This window comes from Petaurus breviceps, unplaced genomic scaffold (assembly GCF_028583685.1).
Source record: "Petaurus breviceps papuanus isolate PSGF00001 unplaced genomic scaffold, PetGlider_PUasm1.0 90808, whole genome shotgun sequence".
Taxonomy (NCBI): domain Eukaryota; kingdom Metazoa; phylum Chordata; class Mammalia; order Diprotodontia; family Petauridae; genus Petaurus; species Petaurus breviceps.
Window position 1 is genome coordinate 1,264,778 of NW_027187349.1, and position 24,859 is coordinate 1,289,636.

General features: G+C 41.4%; 2 protein-coding genes across 6 annotated transcripts in view; both read left to right on the forward strand.

Annotated features, from left to right (window-relative positions):
- GTF2H5 (general transcription factor IIH subunit 5) overlaps positions 1-24,859 on the forward strand; it is a 229,815-nt gene that overhangs the window by 872 nt on the left and 204,084 nt on the right. The gene's annotated exons all lie outside the window — the stretch shown is intronic.
- The window catches only part of SYNJ2 (synaptojanin 2), a 144,634-nt gene continuing 120,039 nt past the window's right edge, over positions 265-24,859 (forward strand). For 2 of the 4 annotated variants that reach the window (XM_069070314.1, XM_069070315.1), the window contains exon 1: positions 265-962. In XM_069070314.1, coding sequence (XP_068926415.1) covers positions 836-962 — 127 coding nt within the window. In that variant the 5' untranslated portion in view covers positions 265-835. The remainder of the gene's footprint in view (positions 963-24,859) is intronic. The other 2 variants (XM_069070316.1, XM_069070317.1) reach the window with 1 other exon arrangement.

A 24,859-nucleotide genomic window follows, 5' to 3' on the forward strand; every position in this document is an offset into this window, starting at 1 on the left:
CTCTCTCTCTCTCTCTCTCTCTTTCTCTCTCTCTCTTTCTCTCTCTCTCTCTCTTTTTGTAATTGTAGAACTGCTGGATTTCATCCCCTCGGAGCTGTGTGGAATGTGTGGAATGTCTTTCCTTATCGGCTACAACCTAGAGAAGACCCTGGCACTTCCACCGAAGTCTTTGAAGAGTCTCCCCACTTACGGGGCTTCAGACGATCCTTGCCCAAAGTAGGTTCCGTGACCTGCAGAGGAAGGGCGAGATGCAGGCGAGCTCGGAGGAATCCGCTTTGACTTTTCTGCCCATTGCTTACACAGCCAGCTAGCCCCCAGGTTAACTGCGGAGGAAAGCGCTGCTACCTAGACCTCTGGGGGGAGCACTAAGCCTTTTGAACCCGAGGGAAGGAAGACCGAACAGTGTCAGGGAGGCTGCCCACAGCTCTCACCTGCCCCGGGGCTAGAGGGAGGCGAGGGCAAGGAGAGAGAGGGAGGAGAAGGAGGAGCCAGTAGTGGGCCGGGCTGGGGGTAGGGAGACAAAGTGAAACTCCTGAAAGTTGCTCAAAGCGTGGAAGGCCTGGCCCAGGGAGGGGAATTTGGCGGTTTTCCCCTACAGCTCCCTGCCTTCGGAGTCCGAGGCCAACTGCGCTGCCGCCAGTGGCTTCCTCCTTAGGGGAGCGAGTGGGGGCAGATCCCGAGACTGGACAGCGCGGGGGCTCCGATCCCGGCGTTCGGGTTGGGTGGCTGGCAGCACCCGGTGAGGTTGGAGGAGTCTGGAGGGCTGTTGCGCTCCTCTCCTGCCTCCTACCCGGTGCCTCTCGGCCCCCTTCCTCGCCTATGAGTAGAGCTCCCCATGGCTCTGAGCAAAGGGCTGAGGCTGCTTCGGAGGCTGGAGCCCCCAGGGGACAGCAGCATCCTGCTGGAGGCCCGCAGCCGCCACGACTGTCTGCTCTTCGAGGCCGGCACGGTGGCCACGCTCTGTAAGTGCTCTTCTCCCTTCTCTGGGCTCTCGGGGTGCAGAGCAGGGCGGCGCACGGGACTTCCCTAGTCAGGGCTGGCGCGTGTCCTGGGAGACCCGGGGTTGCGCACTGTCTGTACTTCTGGAGGAGGGAGGTCACTGCTAGGGGCTGGGGGAACGAGGGCCACAGCCCGGAAAGCTCTTCTCTGCGCCTGCTGCGGAGTTGTGTCCTGGGGCCGGTTGGCTAGTGTCTGGTGTGCGGGGCAGTGTGGCCCTCCTCCCCTTTCACCTTCCGAGGCTTTCTCTGAGGTGACTGAGCAAAATGCCAAGTACGCTTTAGCCTAGTGTGGGACTGACACTCTAGGAATAGGCTTCTCTCTAAAATCCAAGAATGGAGAGACTGAGCGGCTTGTGGGTGAGTGGGAGGGGGTTTGGGATGGTAGTGTGGGTTCAAGTGTCTTTCCAAGTCAGCTTTAGAGTCCCTCGGGTCAGACCTTCCCAAAAGTGACGTCTCTTCGCGGGCTCCCTCTGCCCAGTCTGGGTCTGGGATTGTCTGCTGGGCTAAAGTGTTACGGGAGTAGGAGGTGGGGGGGGGACCGCAAGCACCCCAGAAGGCTGCGGGGGTTGTTGGCCTGACGTGAGCCTTTTGTGTCTTACTTTGGTGTCGGAAACCAAGAAATGTTAACTATGGTATGAGAGAGAGAGAGAGAGAGAGAAAAAGGGAGGGAGAGGGAGGAAGAGGGAGGGAGGGAGGGAGAGAGTGTAAGAGAGAGTGTGTGTTCTTACACCTGTTTTTGGAACAAATGATTACAGTAGGAAATGTTGTGAGCCGCTTGGGTGATAGGTACATTGGTACATGGGTAATAGGTACGTTCTGGAAGCCTTGCTGCTCCAGATAAACAAAATACACGGTGAAGAAGACTCAACTCACTGTAGTACAGAATTGGGCTGTAAGGACTAACACTAGATTCTTGCCAGTGCAATCGCGTGTACGTCTGGGTTCTTGATGGCAGCGAACTTGACCTTGATCTCCAAATACTGTGATAAGTGTAAATGTTGCATTTACCAGGAGCATCTGTGTGAAGGATTCAGGCAGTACTTCTAAGTGTTCTAAATCAGTCAGGATTGTGGAAGTTTTTAAAATCTCATTTTTTCCCCCAAGTGTAGATAAAAGCCAGAGCCCCCACGTTAAAAGTCTGTTGAACTTGTGAGCTTGTGCATATATAACTGGCTAAATAATGAGTGGAGAGAAGGTGCCATTTTTTCTGTCTTCTCTTGGAATTTATGTGGCGTGCTAATTTCATTTGCATGCGGGTAGATGGTTGTGTAAACATTTTTAGCTTATGAACACTTTCATATATTTATGAGTTGTCTGTACAACTAAATTGTAAACTTTATAAAGGTACCATTTCTTTAGTTACTCTCTTCCTCCCTAAAAATGTCATTAAAAATACTGTACTTTTTTTTGAGGTTTTTTGTATGCTCAAGTTTTTGTTTCCTTTGTTCCTTTGACTTTAAAAATATTCAATTGGTCCACCTCTATGAAATACAAGCTCCTTAAGGGCAGGGACTATTTTTTTCTGTTTGGTTGTTTTTTAAATCTTCTTATTGCCTGGGACAGTGCTTTTCATATAGAAGGTACTTAATAAATATTTAAGTTGAGAAATACATGTAAAACTCTCAAATCAGGTTCTCTACATCTCAGTTCTAATCTGATAATCCCCGTGTTCCTCTATGGAAGCCCTAATTTGACTATTTGGTAGTATCTCAAAAGAAAAACAATAGACATCTCCATTCCAAGTTTAACTCCTATGAACATTTTAGATGATTACTTTTTCTTTTTTGCACATTTACCTAAACCTAGAATAGGATTCCATAAAGTGACTTCTGAAAATGTGTACAAATTTGTATTTAAAGTGTTAAGATATGCTCCTAGGGAATGGGAAAGGTGGCTTTACAAACAGAATTAAAAGATTCAGAGGTAAACATTATCAACTACTTAAGATTTCATTACCTCAAAAGTGAAGAGCTGAGTGATGAATTGAAGCAATAGAAGGCATATTTTTCATTAGGAAATTAATTGTATAATTATACCTTCCAAAGTGTTTTTGTATCAGTAAGTCAAATACCAGAATATTTCTTATGATAAAGGAATTGTCATATCATTATAACCACATCAATTTTTTTTTTTTTTTGGTCTTTCAGTTTTGCCACTTAACCTAGCATTGTTTGGTTTTGGTTTTCTCTGGAAAATTTGAGCTGGTACTTACAGTACATCATCTTTTTTTTTTCCTTAACCTAAATTGAGTTAAGCTGTTTTAAGAAGCCTCTATAGCATTTAATTGGTAATACTAGCTCCAAAAAGATCATTTCTTCTCACTTCCCTGCTAAGAGTAGGAACATTTCTTTTCCTAGGGAAGTTGTCTGTTTAATCCTTAAAAAAAAATAGTATAGCTTGGTTAGACACAACAATGTTTGAAAAAATGATTTCTTCCCACTAAAAGTGTCCATTCAATACAGCTTATGGGTTGAGAGTTTTCTTTGAATTTTCCTCTCTGAACAAAGTTAGAATGGTCCCATTTTTATTTTTTAATTTTCTTAAATGAACAAAATTCTTTTTTTTCTCTTTCACCTCCCCATATGGGGAGAAATAAAGGACAAAATCCTTGTAACAATACACATACTCAAGCAAAATAATGTCCCATAGAATGCCCTTATTAAAAAAAAAAAAAGAACATCGAGGTAGAAGATTGTGCTAGAAGAATCTACTTGCCACTGCCTTTGGATACTTTCAGGTTTCAGAGCCATGCCTTTTTCAGATTCACCTGGCAGAGCTTTGTTTTTCTGTGCTGGTTATCTCTTGTGGTTTGTGTAGCTGGTTAGCTCAGCTTTAGTACAGGACTAATGAAGCCACTGGTATTGATTGGATTCTCCCAAGTGAGCTGGTTTCTCTCTTCTGTGGCCACAGAGTATACTCTTAATCCTGACTAGCTATCTTGCAAATACAGATTGTTGGTTATATGGGAGACTGGGTGAGAGTTGAATGAATCATCTTAAATTCATCTAATCTCACTGAAGGACTTGTTTTGATCACTGGCCCTCCCAGACAGCAAATTAGTAATCTTTGACTTTATTGGAGGGCCAGGCAGCACAATGAAAAGACAATATTGTTTAGTGCAGAAAACTATGGATTTAGGATCAAAAAGATCTGAGTTCCAACATTTGTTCTGTCACCATTTGGGGATGAGAGATTCATTGCACTTTTTCTGCATGTTTCCTTGTCTGTTTTGAGGGGGATTGGACTAAATGATCTTTTTTCCTGCTTTAATGTTATAAAATTCTCTCATCTTAAGGCATTTTCCAAAGGTTTTTCAGCTAGGGCTCAGATATGAACAGAGACTTGTGTGTTTAAGAAGACATTCTAATAAGATGGTCAGTTGCTCCTGTTACTACTTGAGAAATCCATAAAGAGATATTTGCCATGGGTCACTTAGCCAATCCCGCAGAGCATGATTGTTAAATGGAGGGTTCCAAATTCCTTCTTCTAAAGGTTAGGTCCAAAAGCAAAGCCTTTTATGTAGAAAGAAGCAGCAGACACTCCAAATACAGAAGTGGCAGATAGAATGGAGAGAAAGGCAGCTCTGCATTTAAAATCAGAGGCACTGCATTCAGGGTCCAGCTATGTCACATAGTACCTGTGTGAACTTGGGGTAAGTCACAGTTTCTTGGTGAGGAAGTTTCTTCTTCTGTAAATGAAGGGATTGGATTAGATGACCTTCAAGATACATTCTAGCTCTAATTCTGGGAACCTATGTTAAATGTGAAGATCTGTGTTCAAATCTTGACTCTGATAATTTCTAGTTGTGTGATCATGGACAATCACTTAACATCTGTAAGCATCCAGTTTCTTAGCTGTACAACTGATATTAATAATAACTGTAATAATCCACCTCAGAGGGGTAGACAAAAATTTTAGTTCCCTTTGCTTAAAAAGAGAGTAAAACTTTTGGGGTTCATTCTCTCTCTCTCTCTCTCTCTCTCTCTCTCTCTCTCTCTCTCTCTCTCTCTCTCTCTCTCTCTTTCTCTTTCTCTCCCTCCCTCCTCTCCCCTCTTTCCTCCCTCCTATTCTGTGTGTGTGTATACTGTATATACATATATGTAAAGAAGCTTTGTAAACTGTAGGTTACATAGATATCAGTTGTTGAATTCAGGAGTTCTTTAAGAAAATTTTTTCTTAATTGGCAATGTAGGCGAGTGAAAAACCACATCTGGTGACTCACTTTCCCCTAATAAGTGATCTACAGGGGTGGCTAGGTGGTGCAGTGAATAGAGTACCAGCCCTGGAGTCAGGAGGACCTGAGTTCAAATGCGGCCTCAGACACAACACAAAACTAGCCATGTGACCTTGGACAAGTCACTTAACCCCAATTGCCCTACCTTCCCCCCTCCAAAAAGCAAAAAAAAAAAAGTGATCTACAAATAACATATAGATTCTTATTTGTATGTGGTAGGGTTGGGGCAGTTTGTATGAACTGGAGGGTAAATGCTGCTCCAGGGTTAATCTATTTTTCTGCAGCCCATTGAATTGGTTAGGTTAGGGCCTTGGGCAGCAAAGGCCCCCTCCGTGGGGCACAGACTGCAGGACTGATTTGTTCAGGACTGTCACTTCTGGAAGAGCCACATCAGGATCTATCAGTGACAGAGTACAAAATCCTGGTAGCAACTTTCTCCCTGAAACTCATTCCCTCCCTGCTCTTTTCAGCAACTCTGTGTGGGAGTGTTTGTGCCTCCCAGATTTGGCATTACATTTGTCCGTTGTGGGAGGGGCCTCGAGCTGTTTAGTTAGGTTAATGAGAGAATGTCCCCAAATTACTTTGGAGTTTCTGGGAAGAAAGGTTTTGTGTAAACATGCAAGGTACCTTTTTTTGCTTGCTCTGTTTGGACTAAGGCTACAAAGTCAGGCTTCATTTGAATGAACAAAATGAAGAGTTAAAGGCTTTGTGTGCTGTGTGGCTATTGCCACCTTCCCAGAGTTTATGACCCAGCATTATTTTGTCAGGTGGGTGCCTTGAAGTTTGTCCTGCTCAGAGTCTCCTAGAGTTCCCAGTCATCATTCTGGTAGGGTTCCTGTTGTAAAGATTGGAAAAGAAGGTGAACAGGGTGGGACAGACCTATTTTAGTCCCCAGGAAAAACTGAATTGTAGCCACAGAGAGATCTGCCTGTTTTCTCTGAGCATTCATTGTATGATCTCTGTGGCTTAACCCTTTCCCTAGTATCAGTCACACACACCTCCCTGCCACAACCTGTACCCCCGACCCTCGCATTCCCTCCTGTAGCTCCCTACTGCCCCAGATTAAAATATAAAAGTCTATGATGGTTAAAGCCCTTCATAACCTGGTCCCTCCCTCCCTTTTCTTCTAATTCTATCTTAATCCCCTCCCTCCCCTCTCTAGTGAAATTAGCCTCCTTGCTTGCTCTCTGCTCCATCTCCCAACTCTCCATTTTCACTTCTCTTTCCCTTTGCCGTCTCTTTTCCCTTCTTATTTCTATCTCCTGGATTCCTGGGCTTCATTCATTCTCAATTCAAGTCCCACCTTCTACAAAAAGTCTTTCCTAGTCCTCCTTAAACCAGTATTCCCCTCTGAGATCATCCAGCAGCCAGGTGCTGGACCTGGAGTCAGGAAGACTCATCTTCCTGGGTTCAGATCTGACTTCAGACACTTAATAGCTGTGTGACCCTGGGCAAGTCACTTTACCCAGTTTGCCTTAGTTTCCTCATTTGTAAAATGAGCTAGAGGAAAGAAATGTCAAACCACTCCAGTATCTTTGCCAAGAAAGCCCCAAATGGGGTCACAAAGAGTCAAGCATGAATGAACACACACACATACTATCTACATCCGTTTTACTCTGTTCACATACACACATATATTTTGTACATAGTTGTTTGCCTGTTGTCTCCTCTATTAGACAGTGAGCTCCTTGAGAGCAGACTATTTTTCTGCCTTTCTTTATATCATCAGCCTTTAGCACAGTTGAGCTGACCAATATGCCAAAACTTGGCTCGTTTTTCCAGTTCTTGTGTGAAACTCACCTTTAGTTTGGTGCAAGCCTCAATAGACCCTTATTTTGGCTCAGGGTTGTTCAGAAATAATTTCCTTGGATTGACTCCTTTTAAAATCAGTTTGTTTGGCTTTAAGTAAGATTTGGTCTTCATTGTTAATATCTGTGAGTCCGAAGTTTGCTGAGCAAATGTGTCCCAAAGCAGAAACAGGTGTCACTTTGTCCTGAGTATCTAGAGATGCTATCCTTTCCTAAACAAAGTAAACACTTTTGAAGGAATTGATCACAGCAGGGAAGACAAAACATGTCCTGTTTCATAGAGGCTTCCCATAGCCTTCTGAAGAACATTTCTTAGCGGTTCAAGAGAAGGCCTGAGGTTCTTGGAGTAGAGATAAGTCTGTGCTGTCCTGGGTTTTCTCTGAGTTTGTGCTCTACCTCCAAAATAACTCCCCAACATCCTGGGATCTTAACTGTGAATTTTTGGCTCTCTTGATCCCCCCATGCGGAGGACTGCTGTTGGAATAGTTGTATCCTGCCTACCTAGGATAGCACAGGAAGGGAGATAGTTTATTGTACTCCTCCACACCCTAATTCCAGCCAGTTTTGGACCTGGAAACCATCAGCTCCAAGCCTTCAGCATGGTATCTCTAAGGGTTTCTTGGCAGGGTCCTTAGGAGTTCAGCCACTAATGTACAAGAGAAAAATTAGCCTTGTTTTCTCAATCTCCATTTGGTACCTGGGCCAAAACATAATAAGACAGTGAAGGTGATGGTATCTTCAGCTAATGAAGATGAGTAATAAAAGAAAGCCTCCAAAGAGTGTTCCTAGGATAGCTGCTGGTGAGCTAAGGAGAAAGGGTGAGGCCAGGAAGGGTGAGAGTAAACCAACGCTCACCATCTCTGCTGAGTAAGCCTGATAGACAAACCATAGTCTGTGAAGAGGAATGAAAGCTTGAGGAGAGAGCAGCCCACCTTCATCTGCCTACCTTTCATCCAACCTGTTCTGTGAAGTTTCAGAACAGAGAAGCACCAGGATTCATTTTCATGTTTTAAAAGGCACAACAGTAACAACTCATATTTATATAGTATTTGATAAACTACTGTCCTAAATGCCCTCCTCTGAGTGGTACCTGCAGGCAGTCACTGCAGGATTCCTTTAAGTAGTATCATTGACTTAAAATATGGTTGGGTTTAGACACCAACTTTTCCAACTGTTTAAAGGGAAGCACAACTGTGTGCTCCAAAAACATAAAAACCACTATACCCATTTGATTTTGTGATTTTCACCTCTCCCCTTGACTTTTGTTCATATTAGTTATTTTTCTACTAGCTTATTTATATATGTGTTTTACTGTTTACAAAGAGGTTCCTATAAAACCACCTTATGAACAGGAATCTCTTTTTTTTTTTCTTTTTGGAGGGGGGAAGGTAGGGCAGTTAGGGTTAAATGACTTGCCCAAGGTCACATGGCTAGTTTTTTTTGTGTTGTGACTGAGGTTGGATTTGAACTCAGGTCCTCCTGACTCCAGGGCTGGTGCTGTATTCACTGTACCACCTGGCCACCCCTAGGAATCTCATTTTACAGATGAGGAGACTGAGACTCAGAGGAGTTGATTCCCTTGCTAGTAAGTGGCTAGTAAATTTAAAGTGGAACTTTAAACCAGGTCTAGTATTCATTGCATCAAGTAGATTTCTTTCTTTTTTGGAGGGGCAATTGGGGTTAAGTGACTTGCCCAAGGTCACATGGCTAGTTCTTTTTGTTTGTGTTAAGTGTCTGAGGCTGGATTTGAACTCAGGTCCTTCTGAATCCAGGGCTGGTGCTCTATTCACTGCGCCACCTAGCTGCCCCAACATCCTGTATATTTCTTGAAGACAGAAGGAATTTGTTTTTGCTGGGAGGTTAATGGTAGATGTGAGCAAGCTGCAACATATAGGCAAATAAAAAATTTTAGAGAACAGGAATAAAAGATGTCACCCAGGATAAGAAGAGGACATGAGCAGGTGGCAAGGGTGAAAGATGACTGTTGAACACTCCATTGGTATCTTCTTGATGTGAGGAGAAACTGAGGTTGGCTTCCATCATGTTGGACTAGATCTCTGGGATGAACTTAGGGTAAGGCATGGACAAAAGTCACAGACAGTATGGGCAGGTGTGAGTGGGTTAAAATCTGTATCACAGGACAGAATATCCAAATCAATGGAAAGGAGATTAATAAAAGTAATTCAAGTGTATATGAATTTTAGTCAGTCTCATATCTTTCCAGAAGATATAACTTAGGTTAGGTGAGCAAAGGCATAACTTTGCTCATAGTAAGCACTTAATAAATGCTCTCTGGAAATATTCCATTTGATATAAACAGTTTTGTTTTTCCAGTAAAGATGGGAATGAATGCTTCAACCTTTCAAGACACAACCTGGAGAAAATCCGACACCAGTTTACCCAAAGAATTGCTTTTAATTTATGGGCCACTGGTAGCCTGCTTCTGAAAAATGTTAATCTGGAAAATCAGCATGGTTATCACCTGCCCCATTACTTGCCTTTTGAAAATCTCCCGGATTATACTCTTCCAATGGAAAGCAGTAAGGTACCCAGAGGGAGAGACAGGAGGTAATGTTGTGCCCAAACCCAAATCACATGCCACCTGATTTGGAGCCCATCATTAAGCCCCTTTATATTTGTCTTTGTCTCTGTCCTGCAGCCTGTAACAGCTTGAAACAGCTTAAGGCATAGTCTTGGGTATTGCCCAAGGTGCAGTCCCCTAACCCCCTACTTCCTGAATTAGCATTCTGTATATCATAACTATGTACAAGGATCAATCCTGGGGTTATGGTACAAGTTTATCTAAAGTTTATCTTAAGAAGAGACCACCCTGTACTCAGAACATGACCCTAGCCTTTCCCCATTACCCAACAACCCTCTTTCCTGTTCAAGGAGGGACCCCCTTATTCCAGGAAAGTTGTACCCTTGTTCCCTTGTGTTATTAGCCCTGAGATATAGATCTAACCAATGGCAATTCTTGGCTTCTGTGCGTCATTGCTTATGCTAGTTCCCCTCCCCAATTGTGGTTTTTGTGGTTTTAGCCTTTATAAGCACTGCATGTACCCCACTTTGGGGCTTCCTGATTTGAGTTTATACTCCAGGCAGTTATGTGCTTGATCAATAAATCCACACCCAAATTTATCTTGAATCCAAGTCTCAGCTCACTCTTATTCTATGCACAACAGTAAAATATGCCCCACCACCCCCTTGGATCCTTGTGAAGATAGCCCAGGACCCCAAACCCAAGAGACATGAAAACAAACCACCCCTTTCCCACCACTGACCCTGCTTCCAATCCAGACTCCTTAGCCATCATTAAGGGGGAGTAATAACTGTGGAGAAGGGACTTGCTTTCCTCATTGTCACCATCATTACCAGCTGATGACCAACTTGCCACTGACTGACAAACAGGGAAGCCCAAGAACCTCAAGAGTGACTGTACCCCCTCCAAACTCTTCTGCTTGTAGCCCAGACCCCATAGCCATCCTCCTAGGAAGCAACCCCTGTGGGAATGTGACCCAGCAACTGCTGAGCAACTTCCCCTTCAGCAACCCCAACTACTCAAGACTCAGAACATTTCTCAACACTAAGTTCTTGGCACTGTCAAATGGTTCAACATTGGAAAGAGATATTTTTATCAGTGGGAATGGAATTGAAGATGCGTATCGATATGCTTTGTACCCTGATGTATCCTAAGGACCATGGGATGTTTCTGATTTGCTGCTGAAGCCTATTGTATTATTATCTCCCCCATTAGAATGTGTAACCTCCCTGAGAGGAGGGACTGTCTCCTTCTATATTTGTATGCACAGTGCTTTGCTCATAGTAAATACTTAATAAATGCTTTTTCATTTATTTATTGTTCATTCAAGAAGAATTCAGAGAATTCTACCATTTGTTCATAAGAAGGTGACTTTTTATGCTGACTTTTCACTCTTCAATTACATATGTGCCCTCTGGCCACTCAAAAGAAACATTAACAAGTACATCTTCCCATGCCATAAGAAAGCATTAAACTCATTAACAGCAATAGAGGTGCCACAAACAATTTTTCCAGAAGGCTGAAAACAGTGGGATGAGCAAGTGGGTAAGCTGTTAGGACAGAGAGAAGCAATAATGAGTACAGAATAGTCCATCCTAATGGATCTACACTCTCCTGCTGAATAGTGAGAAAGCTGAATGAATCTACCCAAATAGATAACATGACTTTCATTTATCTAGTGTTTTAAGATTCTCATTGTGCTTTTTTTTGTTTGTTTGCTTTTTGGAGGGGGAAAGGCAGGGCAATCGGAGTTAAATGTTAAGCCCAAGTAAGTGTGTCTGAGGCAGGATTTGAACTCAGTTCCTCCTGACTCCAGGGCCAGTGCTCTGTTCACTGCACCACATAGCGGCCCCCTCACTGTGCTTCTTTAACAACTCTGTGGAGCTAGATAGTACAAGTGTTAGCATTATTATTTCACTGATACTTCTCATATTTATAACAGATGAAAGGCAATGTGATATAGTGATTAGAGAGTGTCAATGGGACTGGGATCAGTCTCTAACCTGGAGTGGTGCAAGTTGAACAAAGTAAGCTAAAGACAGGAGAGTCAGGAATCAAACAGAAGTTCAGAAAATGGCTTGTAAGCAAGGACACATGTGCAGAAACCCCACCCCTACTGGGGGGACCTGAGGCAGTGTGGGGAGATCTCAATACTTCTACTAATGGCTACACAACTGTAACCCAACAATGAGGGGTAACAGCAACGATGTGACAAGTTTGATTCATAGCAAGGCTTCATGACCAGAATGTGGGTACAGCAGGAGCTTGTCCAAGTTCAGAGATCACCTGATGCTGGGGTGAAACAATTCTGGGATTTTTCTGGGACAGAGATCATTCAGAGGGTACTGAGTGCAAAGGATTGTTATTATGCCAAGTCTAGGGCACAGCTTGCTTGCTGGGCCTTAGCTTTGGAAAACAGAGTAACTCCTAATATCTTGACAAGAGTCAAACAATGCCCGTTGGCCAGTCAAAGAGGGCCATTATCTCCCTATGACTTTTTAAATGATTGCATTATCTCTCTTAAAATCATAAGAGAATGACAGATTTAGAGTGGCTGGGGACTCTTTTCCAAACCCCTCATTTTAAAGATGAGGAAACTGAGGCCAGAAGAGGTTAAGTGACTTTATACCAATCCTTACTCTCTCCTACAGTCCCCTTATATTATAAAAGTATTAGCTGTCATTTAAAGGATTTCTACTATGTATATCCAAGAGTACTTTGTAAAGTATATAGCAGTTGTTTCTGTTTGGGCCAGAAACCCTGAAGGTCTTCCTCTCTCAGATTTTATTTTATTTTATTTGTTTGTTCATTCATTCATTCATTTACACTAGGTAAAAGAAGCCATTCTTTCCCTCATTTTTATATAGCCTTGATTACTGAAAGGGTGTTGCCTCAGGCAAAACTGAGACCTGTTAAAGACCTTAGATGTTTAAAAAAGGCCAAAGCTTCCCACTGCATCCAGGGCCATCTCCAGCACTCCTGATCTATAACTTGCCCCTGGACCCAGATGATTCCATAGGAGAGAGGCTGGTGATTTTGCAGAGCCCTGACTCAATTTAATCCAATTCATTTGCAAGCAATGACATTTCTTCCTGAGATCATGGTCCTTTTCAAGAATGAAGGACAAAAAAGAGCCAACTTCAGAATCGGGTTCAAGCCCTGTTTCTTTTACTAACAGTGTGACCCCTCATAATTCATGCAAACTCTTAGTGCTCCTAGACACCTAAAAGACTGTAAGTTTCAGAATTGAGTATTCTGTATTGGTGAAGGACTCTCTTCCCTAGGAGTTATCTGGGTTAATGAAATCTTAGGTCCAGACGAAAAGGAAAAAAAATCTGTAAGTGAAGAAGCAATGGCTCAAACAAGGAAAGTGATTTGCTCACAGTCAAAGATAGTAAACATCAGAATCAGTTGAAAAACACCACACATGAACATGCGCAATGCCTTTTCTTGTTGTGTTGGGAGGTAAAGCAGAAGTGAATCTCTACTGGATCAAAGATTTCTGAAATCTCTCTGCCCTTCTTTGGGTGGTTCCATAGTGGTCTCTCTGCTGAGTGCAGCAGCTCATTATGTCCTGTCTGCTAGTCATCGATGCTTAGAATCCTGTTGATGATATAAAGAGGAGATAGAATGTGTGTACCTTTCGGTTGGTGTAGAAAAGACCTTATTGTGAGTTAACAGATGGTTGACCTGGATGAACTAAATTAACTTTAATCGTGTAATCTTTTTGATATGGCATAGGTAATTGTCCTTCCCTATGGAAAAGACAAAAACTAGGCTTCTTATCAAAAGAGGTATGATTTGGTGTCTTGCTAAGTGATGGTAGTCACAAAGGGAAATGTTGGCTATCAGAATCTCTCAGCTGGGTAATTTACAGTAGACAGGTACACCTCTAGGTTTCTCATTCTTCTGGTCATTTGTTCCTGCAGGAGCTCTGTAGGTTTTAGAGCCAGTCTAACTGGCTAACTGACCTCAGCTGCTGGGGATCTGCAGCCTTTATTGCTGCTCTGCTCTGGGGGATTAGATAGAAAGGAGATCCAGGGGAGGCTCTACCCTCATGGTAGTCGGGTTCAAAGAGAGGGAGCTTTCCATTTTTTCTCCTTTAAAATTTAAGAGTATTTTTTCCAATTCACATAAAGATAATTTTCAACATTTTTTTTTTTTAAGATTTTGAGAGAAGATACTGGGAAGATGGCAGAGCAGGTCAGAAAATTCCAAGCTCTCTAGATTTCCCCCATAAACAAGATAAAATAGTTCTGGTAAACATCGAGCAGTTAAAAATAAACAAGAATTGGGGCAGAAAAGTGGTCCTTCTGAGACAATAGCAGATAGACGGTCCAAAGAAAAATCCCAGGACCAAGGTTTGGTCTCTGTGAAGGGCAAACACCTCCAGGTTAGTTCCCTTGAAATAGCAATTAGAAAAGGAGATCCAGAATCTTAAGGAAGAAAATGACTCCTTGAAAATTAGAATTGGGCAAAAGGAAGTCAAGTGAAGTTACAAGAGACCAAGAAATAATAAAATATGAAGAATGAAAAAACAGAATGTGAAGCATCTTCTAAGAAACAAATGAAATGATCTGAAGAACAGATCAAGAAAACATAAAAATAACTGGACTACCTGAAAGTTCTTTTTTAATGTTTTTTTTTTTTTTTATTTTTAAGCAATTGGGGTTAAGTAACTTGCTCAAGGTTACACGGCCAGTTATTTCTGGGTGTGGTGCTGAGTGTCTGAGCCTGGGATTCGATCTCCAGGTCGTCCCAACATTGGAGGCGGTGCTCTTACTCGCTGAGCCACCTGGCCACCCCTAAGCAATTGGGGTTAAGTAACTTGCTCAAGGTTACAAGGCCAGGTGTTTCTGGGTGGGTGCTAAGTGTCTGAGCCCGGGATTTGATCTCCAGGTCTTCTCAACACTGAAGCCGGTGCTCTTACTTGCTGTGCTACCTGGCCGCCCCTACCTGAAAGTTTTGATCAAAAATAAAAAAAGAATCTTGATACAATAATACAAGAAGTAAATGAAAGAAAATTGTTCTCAAGTATTAGAACAGAGGGAAAAGTAGAAATAGAAAAAATTCACTGATCATCACCTGAAAGAGATTCTGCAAGGAAAACTTATAGTAAAATCATAGTCAAATTCTGAAACCCCCTAGGTTTAGGACAAAATATTATAAACAACAAGAAAAAAATAACTTTAAATATCCGCATGCCACAATTAGAATCACACAAGATCTAGCAGTGTGACAATAGAAGACTCCAGTTCTTGGAATTCTGTACCAAGAACAAAAGAACTGGGGTTGCAGCCAAAAATATACCCAGCAAAGTTAAGCATAGACCTGAACGAAAAGAAATGGACATTTAACATTGTCAGACTTTCAGGATTTTGCTTTAAAAAAAAATCTGAACTTCATACAAGATTGGACATAGAAGATCCAAGAGAAATATAAGGTATGCTTCAAAGAGTAATTGCAAGGGACTCAATAAGGACAGACTGTTTACCTTCTATATGAGTAACGGAAAACATATTTAAGATTATTAGTAATTGGTTAGTTTGTAAGAAAGATTGGGGTAGATAATAGGATTTTAAAAAGTAAAACCATTTAGGAACAGGTAAAAAGAGTAATTATTCTGACAGGAATTATGGGGGTGGAGGGATTTTGCTGGTAGTTCTGGCAACCTACTTTCATTGGGAATGGGTTTAAGAGGGAACAATACGTATATATCTAGAATGGTCTTCTAAATACAGAAAGAAATAAAAGACTAAAAGGATAGGGAGGGGGAAAAACTAAAGGAGGAAGGGGGGAAAGAACAAAGTAAAAAATGTGCAACAGAACAAAAGAAATCTTAAAAAGAAGCAAAGAGGGGGAGGCTAGGTGGTGCAGTGAATAGAGCACCAGCCCTGGAGTCAGGAGGACCTGAGTTCAAATTCAGCCTCAGACACTTAACACAAAACTAGCTGTGTGACCTTGGGCAAGTCACTTAACCCCAATTGTCCTGCCTCCCCACCTCCAAAAAAAAAGAAGCAAAGAAAAGATGGACATTTCTGAACACAATACATAGTATTTCTTAGGCTTTCTTGAAATGGAAATTTACTGCTGTATGTTTTGAATTCTTTCTTACATTTTGCTGTGCACATGACAAATGCTATTTTTTCTTTTCTTATTTTGCATTTGTTTACAATGTTTTTTTCTTGTGTATTTAAGTTTTTGGTATTTAAATTTAAAATTAATTTAAAAAAGGAAAGATTTTTGAGTTCTGAATTTTTCTTTCTTCCCTCCCATCTCCTCTCCCCAAGATGTCAAGCAATCTGATATAGGTTATACATATGCAATCATGAAAAACATATTTCCATGTTAGTCTTGTTGTGAAATAAGAAATAGAAGAAAAGGAAAAAAAAACATGAAAAAAAGTAAAAATGGTATGCATTCAGACTCCATTAGTTCTTTCTCTGGTGTAGATAGTATCTTCCATTATGAGTCTTTTGGAATTGTCTCGGATCTTTGTATAGAGCTTTCTTTCCTTTCTGTTGCTGCCCATCCCAGGCTCCAAGAGTGTGTGGGGTTGATCACAGTTAAAATCCCATCTCCTTCATGAAGCTTTTCTCTGTCCTTCTTAATGTTACCACCTTCCCTCTGAATTATTTCCAATTTATCCTGCATATATCCCACATATATCTGTACATGTACTGTGTACATGGTTGTTTGCATGCTGTCTCCTTCAATAGATTGTTAGCTAGACCCTCTACTCACCCTTGGTGGTCTTTTGTTTGTTTTTTTTTGTTTTTGTTTTTGTTTTTTGGAAGGCATTTGGGGTTGTGACTTGCCTCAGGTCACACGGCTAGTCTTTGTGTTAAGTGTCTAAGGCTGCATTTGAACTTAGGTCCTCCTGACTCCAGGGCTGGTGCTCTATTCACTGCACCACCTAAAAGCCCCACTTAGTGGTCTTTAAAAAAAAATGGCCATAAAGTCACTTGTCCAAGGTCATGCAACCAGTATGTGTCAGAGGTGAAACTTGAATCTAGGTCTTCCTGGCTCCAAGACCACAATATAATACTGCCTCTTATTTCTATTTTTCCATACCTTGGGTAAAATAATGTGGCAAAGAAAAAAAAAATCATAATTTGCCTTTGAGTCTCCTGGGAGTGAATCTAGAAACCTGATGAGTTTTTTTTAAATTGCTATACATTTGTGGGTTTCTAAAATAGGATGGATTACCTCCCTCATGCCACCACTTTAATACCAGTTGCTTAGTAAATATAATATACTTTAAGCTAAAAATTAGAAACTGGGAGGAAGGTATTTATTAAAATATATTAAAATATCATGAGCCATGCCAATTCAAGAGATCCCTCAGCATCTTTTAAAGCTGCTACAAGTACCTGTTAATACCCTTTTAAGTTCTTAAACTTTTGGACCCAAATTATCCTTCCCTCCACTGGTGTCCCCCTCCACCTCTACCACAATCCCTTCTCCCCCTGCCTTTTCAAAAAATCATTTGGGTTGCCATTGGTTCAGATGCTACACTTGTGGTCTTGTTGCTTCCCTTTCCTGTGGTTTAGCTAGGGCTAGACTGTGAAAGCTGACATAATATATAATCCCTAATGAGGTCAATTAAATATTTAATGCTGGGAAAAAGTGTATTTTTCCTTAAAGAGAAGAGACACTTCTCAGTATCATCTACAGTATCTCTATTGAGGGAAAAACTACGTCAAGTGGAACAGCTAGACTCTCTTCTGTAGGATACAAGATCAGAATAGCATCAGATAAGCACCTGTCAGTGTTCCTGGGTCTGGGCAGAGGATTTTATATGAGCCAGCTCAGCTTTTAGTTCCATTTATTGAATTGGGGTCTATTCACGTAAGAAGAATTATCTTAACCTTTTTGTTTAAATGGTAAAAGTAAGGACTCCTGAAAAATACGGATTGAGAGTGACTACCTCCTCCCTGATGTGCCTGCCTATAGTGTATCTGTAGTGACTCTGGGTTTTCTCTCAGCTGTAGGAGAGAGAGTAGTCAAAGGGTCAACAGTACCCATTTGATGGCATTTGCCTTGGTAACATGGGAACATTTTCAGCAGAGCTCTCTGGAGGGTAAACCATTGTGTGCCTCCAGAATAAGTGAAGATGCAAACAACCAGGAGTCTCCTGTTTCAAAGAGGCATCTACTTGTACCCCTATTTGTGCAGAGTGACTAACCATTTATTGTGACTGAAGAATACACTATGATGTACTACTTTTATAGTTAATATAGAGAAGAACAACTGACTAAAAATAAAAACTTTGTGGGCTGGTCATTTTTCATCTAATGCAGGGTGAAATGTACATACAGTTAGTTTATCCTTAAGATTGATTGGAAGATTTATGATCAGTTGTAGAAATTTATAAAAATACAGAGGGAGGGGGAGCAACAGAGACAGAGAGAAATAGAGACAAAGAGATTCCCTATCTCACCCACCAATGACTGGATCTCTTTGTTAAGGTTCATGATTCACTATAAAGAAAAAGGGTTTGCTTAGTTTTAGAGGATTAATTCAATGCAACAGAGTTATTTCTTCTGCTTAAAAAAAAATTAGTATCACAATGAGATTATTGCATTTAGCAATCAAAAACATAGGTGCAAAAAAAATCTACATAAAAACCCTTTGTTGTGATGCTTTCTACTTTCCACAGAACAGAAACCAAAATAACCTGTTATGCAATTAGTCACAAATACCATCTTGGTGGTTTTCCCCCCCTCATACATAAAAAGTCTTGTCTCAAACATGTGTATGTCCTCATAGTAGCAACTAGGCCCTCCTACTTCTGTACTTGGCTAAGTTCACAAATCTGTTATAACCTGTAGCTTCCTTTTCCACCAAACTTCCTTTCCGAATTGTTGTTAATTTGTTCACCTTTGCTGTAACTAGTGCTAATACTAGAACCACCATAGCCACTTTCGTTATGTGGTTTGACAAAATACTGGTCTCCATAAGGGCCAGAGCTCTTGCTTCCAAAGTTCTCCAATTATAGGCCCAAAGTCTAAAGACTGATTGAAGTTTCCAAACGCATTGTAGCTTCCACCATTTTCCAGGCTGCTTTCATCACTGCTCAGTCCACTGTAGGAATTTCCACTCCTTCCATGTCCTCTACCATCATATTTGCCATCAAAACCCCCTATGACCACACCATGACCTAAGTTATTTCTTCCAAAGCTTCCAACATTGCCATAACCCTAGCTCCCAAAGCTATTTCAACCTCTTTGACTAGATGAAGCACTGGCCATTTCTTGCTTAGACAAGGCTTTTCTCACTTCACAGTTGTGACCATTCTCTGTGTGGTTTTTTTTTTTTACTCACAATCTTAAGAGTTATGGTCATCAAAAGTCATAAAAGCAAAGCTCTTTCTTGTTCTTGTCTCCATGATTTCAATCACTTTAACCATTCCATACTGTTCCAGGTAGTCTCTGAAGAGTCTTCCTTAATACCACCCACAAAGATCTTTTTCACAGTTAAATGAGTATTTGTTCTTTGAGAATCCTCTCAGGAAGCAGCATTCTTTAGTCAATAACTCTGCCATCAGTTTGGTGAGGTCTTGTATTCCTGACTGCATTCCTTTTCTGCTGCATCAGAAACCCAAGCAGGAGCAATGCTTAGTATTTGGATCCCTCATTACCACGCAGCCATTGCTCAAATCAGTCCTCAGACCCTATCTGTTGACTTGGAATTCAAGCCTCCCTGCCCTCCCTCGACTTCATCGGTCCTTTCTGGATAGCATGAAGGACAGAGGCAGACATTCCTTCTCTGAAGTACTGAGGGAAGAAAATTAAGAGAGAGATTAGGGGGGCGGCTAGATGGCGCAGTGAATAGAGCACCAGCCCTGGAGTCAGGAGGACCTCAGTTCAAATCTAGCTACAGACACTTAACACTTACTATCTGTGTGACCTTGGGCAAATCACTTAACCCCAATTGCCCTGCCTTCCCCCCTCCAAAAAGAAAAAAAAATTTCTAGTTTTCTTCAAAGACTATATAAGCAGTCTTTTTTTATACATTCCTCCTATGGCTGCTTTCAACTTTATTGTTATTGTCTTAGAATTTTTATCATTTATAATTTATTTTGTATATAGTGTACATTTTGCATATGCCAGTCTTATTATTTATTTCATGTACACTAAAATAGGTACAGGATTCTCTTTCTTGATGGTGAGAATAACTATTTTATGTGTTTATATCCCCAGCTCCCAGCACACTTAATAGGTGTTTAATTAATGCTTATTGGTTAAAACCAAGAGAGAACTCAGACCATGGCCTTTATTTATATTATATATTGATATTTATAAATAATCTTTATTTGGTGAGCTGGGGTTAATGTTCATTGGATTTTTTGGTAGCTTTAATTTCTACTGAGTTCTGGTGATACAGACATTTACTTGAATTGTCAAAGGAGGCCTAGAGTTTGGGCTCTTTACCCCGTTGATTTTCATGAGTGTTTGTCAGTAGGCATGGTAAATGTCATAATCAACTGTGGTCTTATTGTGGTAAAGGTTGATGAGTCAAGACTCTTTGGCCTGAAAGATTTTTTTGGTTAGCATAAATATCTTTTTTTTTTCATACAGGAAACAAAATCTTTCACTCTGTGGTAAAAGTATGTGCAAGCTCTGTCCATTTCACACACTCTTCCTGTCTTGAAATTCTACTTAACCCTGACTAATTTTTAGTTAATGTATATTTCAAAGGCCCATTTGAAAGCTGGCACACCTTGAGAAGGGAGCTGGCCAGGTGGAATGGACCTACATTCAGTAAAGGGGAGCCACAACACCCATTTTCAATAAAAGTCTGAAGATTTAAAAAACAACCTCTCCAACACCCTCACATAGGCAATCAGGTTTCTAGAACCTCCGGTGCTTGCCTATTGCCTCTAGGAAAAAGTGCAAATAATGTTGTTGGCATTTCAAGTCTGTATAATCTATTTCTAGCCTACTTTTTCCCCAGACTCATTCTACATTATTCCCCTTTGTGAGCTTTGTAGTTCAGCCACCCTGGCCTATTTGCTGTTCCCCATTGGCAAAATTCTATTATTTGCTGTTCCCTATTTATGGAATCCTTTCCTCATCTCCATATCCTTGCACAGACAGCTCCTTGGGCCTGGAATGCACTCCTCACATCAATCTCTCAGAATTCCTGACTTCCTTTAATGCTGGGCCTAGAACGCTCTTCTACATGAAGTCTTTTCTTGATATTCCAGTTACACATGTCTCCCTCCCAGGAATTACTTTGTATTTAATTGGCATGCATTTTGTATTTACTTTTCTGTACGTGTATCATTTCCCTCCAATAGAGTGTAAACTTGAGATCAGTGACTTGTAATTTCTTCCCTTTATATCCCAGGGGCCTGGCATTGTGACTGGCACATGGTAGATACTTAATAAGGGCTCATAGTTGTTTGTCCTTCTTCCTCTAAGAGGACAATGATCAGGGAGGTGATGCCAGTGATTTGGATTTAAGTGAGGTAGGACGTACAAAATCACCAGCCTCACTCTCTCCTCCAGAGCCCTCTGGATACAGTGGTGAGATATAGACCAGGATGACTGGAGATGGCCCTGGATGCAGTGTGAGACCGTGGCCTTTTAAAGCTAATGGCTTGCCCAGGTCTCAGTCTGACTGAGGCAGCACATATTCAGTGATTAAGGCTAGGTAAGAAATGAGGCAGAGAATGGCTTCTTCACCTAGTCAAAAAAAAAATCTTTATATCCTAGGAGCCTAGCATTGTGCTTGGTGTATAGTAAGTACTTAGTAAATGATTACTGAGTGAATGAATGAACAAAAGCACACCCTTCTCCTTCCCTTTTAAAGGCAATTTTACATAGATGAAGTAAAATTGTTGATCTATGTCAAGCTATTGACTGCCATCGGTTTGTGAGTGCGCATCACCAGGTAGAGTGACCAGGAGGGCTGGGCCATAGGAGGGATATGTGTGGCACCAGAGGCTGCAGCAAGGCAGCTAGGTGCTGGGAGTCAAGGCTTAAGCAGCACAAAGCTGGGACAGGCAGCAGGTCAGGAATCTAGGACAGAAAGAATGGAAAAGTAATCCAGGGCACCAGCAGTCATACTGAATTGAACCTGATACTGGGCTCAGCCAGAAGCTTCTCAGATACAGGACTTTCACAGGTAGAGCAGAAACTAGTCCCAGGGAATGTATTGCCTTACGGAGAGAGCATGGAAGAGATGAGACTGGGTATCTCTGTATCAGACCTACAGAGAAACAGTGGGAATTATGTTGCATTTGAACAAGTCTCTTTTGTCCATTTGCTAACAGGCAATCCTAATATGGATGTGTTTTCCCCTGATTTTTGGACATCACCGGACCCGTGATAATAGAACACAGGACACTTGACAGTTTATGGAAGGCATTGTGTACAAAGGCATTGTACCCAGTGAAGTATTAAGCTTTGTTATTTACATTTCACAGATGAGAAAAGTGAGGCTCACCAAAGCTAAAGGACTTTTTTTGAATCTAGTCATTGGCAGAACTGAAACTTGAATCTCAACCTTCTGATCCTAACCAGCATTCTTTGCTAGCTTTTCCCAAACAGAACGTAACACTAATCATGCTAGTTTGCTGAGAGATTTAGATGTAGATGCTGGGAGAGAGACAACAAATTCAGCACACCGTTATTTACTATTTCATCTCCTCATTCATTCTGTAAGTAGTTGTTAAGCACCTACTGGGGGGGGGGGGGGGGAGGGAGGAGCTAGGTAGAGTGCCCGGCCTGAAGTTAGGAAGACTCATCTTCCTGAGTTTGAATCTGGCCTCAGACACTTACTTGTTTGTGTGATCCTGGGCAAGTCACTTAACCCTGTTTGCCTTAGTTTCTTCATCTGTCAGGTGAGCTAGAGAAGAAATGGCAAACACCTCCAGGATCTTTACTAAGAAAAACCCAAATAGGGTCACAAAGAGTTGGACTAAACGGAACAACAGCAGTGTGCCAGGCACTGTGCTAGGTACTGTAGAGAAAAGTGCAAATAGTGAAACCATTCCTACTTGTAAAGAGTTTACATTGGGGTGGGGGAAATCACAACTGTATGCATACGTGGCATGTATACAAGTTAATAAATACAAACACATGCAAACTGTATGCAAAATACAAGGTAGTTTGGGAGGAAGGGCAGTAGCAGATGAGGGGTCAGGAAAGGCTTCGGGTACAAGATGATGCTTGAGCTGCATCTTAAAGGAAGACAGGGACTCTGAGGTAGAGGTGAGGGAGTGCATTCCAGCCAGATGACATGGTCAGTGAAAAGGCACAGAGATGGGAAATGGAGAATCTTATGTGAGTTATAGAGAGAAGGCCAGTTTGCCTGGATCCAAGAGGGTGGGAGAAGCAGTAATCTGCAATGAGGCTGGAAGGATAGATTGGAGTCAGGTTGTGTAGGGTTTTAAAAACAAAACAGAGTTTACATTTTATTCTAGAGGTAAGTAGGAAGTCTCTGGAATTGGTTGATTTAGGGGAGTCACATGGTCAGATTTGAGTTTAAGAAAAATGACTTTGACAGCAGTATGTAGGATGGACTGTTTAATTCCTTTATTCCAGCATGGGTCCTATGTCTCTTTGAACTCTCCTAGAGTATGGACTCCATTTTATGTCATTTTATTGTTGTAGCCTTTCACACAGTTGCAGAAGCAATTAGATGTTTGATTTCTGAAGCTGAAGCCTAATCTGGGGTGAGCCAGAAAAAATACTCCGTAGTCTGTTTCCTGGTTGAAATGTGGGGCATAAATAGATTTTTGGCAGGTTGCCTCAGGAGTTGTATCAGTAAAACATCCTTTTTGTTGCTTGGAGTCAATCATTTAGCTGTTTTGTGACTGATGCATCTGAGGGGCAATGTGGCTTAATAGAACGAATACTGGGTTGGGGGTTCAGCAAATCTGGGTTCAAGGTTCTATTGGTTTTGTGACCTTGGTCACAAGCTTGACCTTTCTGAGCCTCAGTTATTTCCGCTGTAAAATGAGAAGGCTGTACTTCGTGTTCTTCAAAATCCTCTTCAGGTCTGACATTCTGTAACTATGAGACAGCTAGCAGTGCTGTGGCTAGTGCTCTGGACCTGGAGTCAGGAAGACCCAAGTTCAAATTTGACCTCTGACACTTGCAAGCAGTGTGATCCCAGGCAAGTCACTTGCTCTATTTGTTGGTTTCCTTTGCTATAAAATAAGTATAGTAATATTTGTAAAAAAAAAAAAATGCTTGAATGCCTAACACATAAGTTCCCTTCCCTTTTCTATGAATGTTATATGGGAAAATCTAGTGCTTTGAATTGAATAAGTAGTTAATTGAATAAATAAGTGTTTTTTTTCCAGTTTCTACTTCTTCTCTGGTTCCATAATTGAAAATGGAACACAACACAGGCTGTCTTTCAACATATTGTTAAAACATATTAAACTCTTTAGCAATTAAAAACATTGAGGGGCTAATTCCTATGATTGTTTATTTCCCAAGAAGGTATGTTGGCACAGTCTTAAGATATAGGTCCAAGGGATTTCTTTTAAAAATCTATGGGGGGGCGGCCAGGTAGCACAGCGAGTAAGAGCACCGGCTCCAGTGTCGGGATGACCTGGGGTTTGAATCTGGGCTCAGACACTTAGCACCCACCCAGAAACACCTGGCCATGTAACCTTGAGCAAGTTACTTAACCCCAATTGCTTTAGAAAAAAAAATATATGGGGAGATTTGATCTGTCTTTTTATTATTATTTTTTAGTCATTGGCTCACTCTTTCTTCTGCTGCCCCATGTTGATTTTTAATGTATTGCTGCTGGTGCTTTGAATTTCTTTGCTGTCATCTTTTGCCACAAGCAGCAAGCCTGTTTATTTCAGGAGTCCCCTTCTGGCACATCTGTCTAGCTGTCAGCAACTCAGACTAATTTTTGTTGTCATTTTTATTGTTTATTTTGAAATTATTCCCTTTGATGAGAAGGTGCTGTCTGATTTCTTTTGCAGTAGCTGAGTTGACACAAAGAAAGGGTGGTGAGAATAAGGGAGTAGAAAAGCTGTGAGGGTTTTAAAAATTAACTATTGCCATTGATATTAGACAGTTAGAGACTGATTTTGATTGCTTAGGTAATGATGCCCTTTTTCAGCTGAGGCTTAAGGAGTTACTTTTGCTGTTCTTAGAGTTCAAGAATAGCTTGTAGAACCAATTTCCTTTTTGCCAGGAAAGGAATGACAGACCTTTATTTCCTTGTGCTATGTAGCCTAGGGATTACCTAGGTGGCACAGGGCATAGAGAACCAGGTCTGGAGCCAGGAAGACTCATCT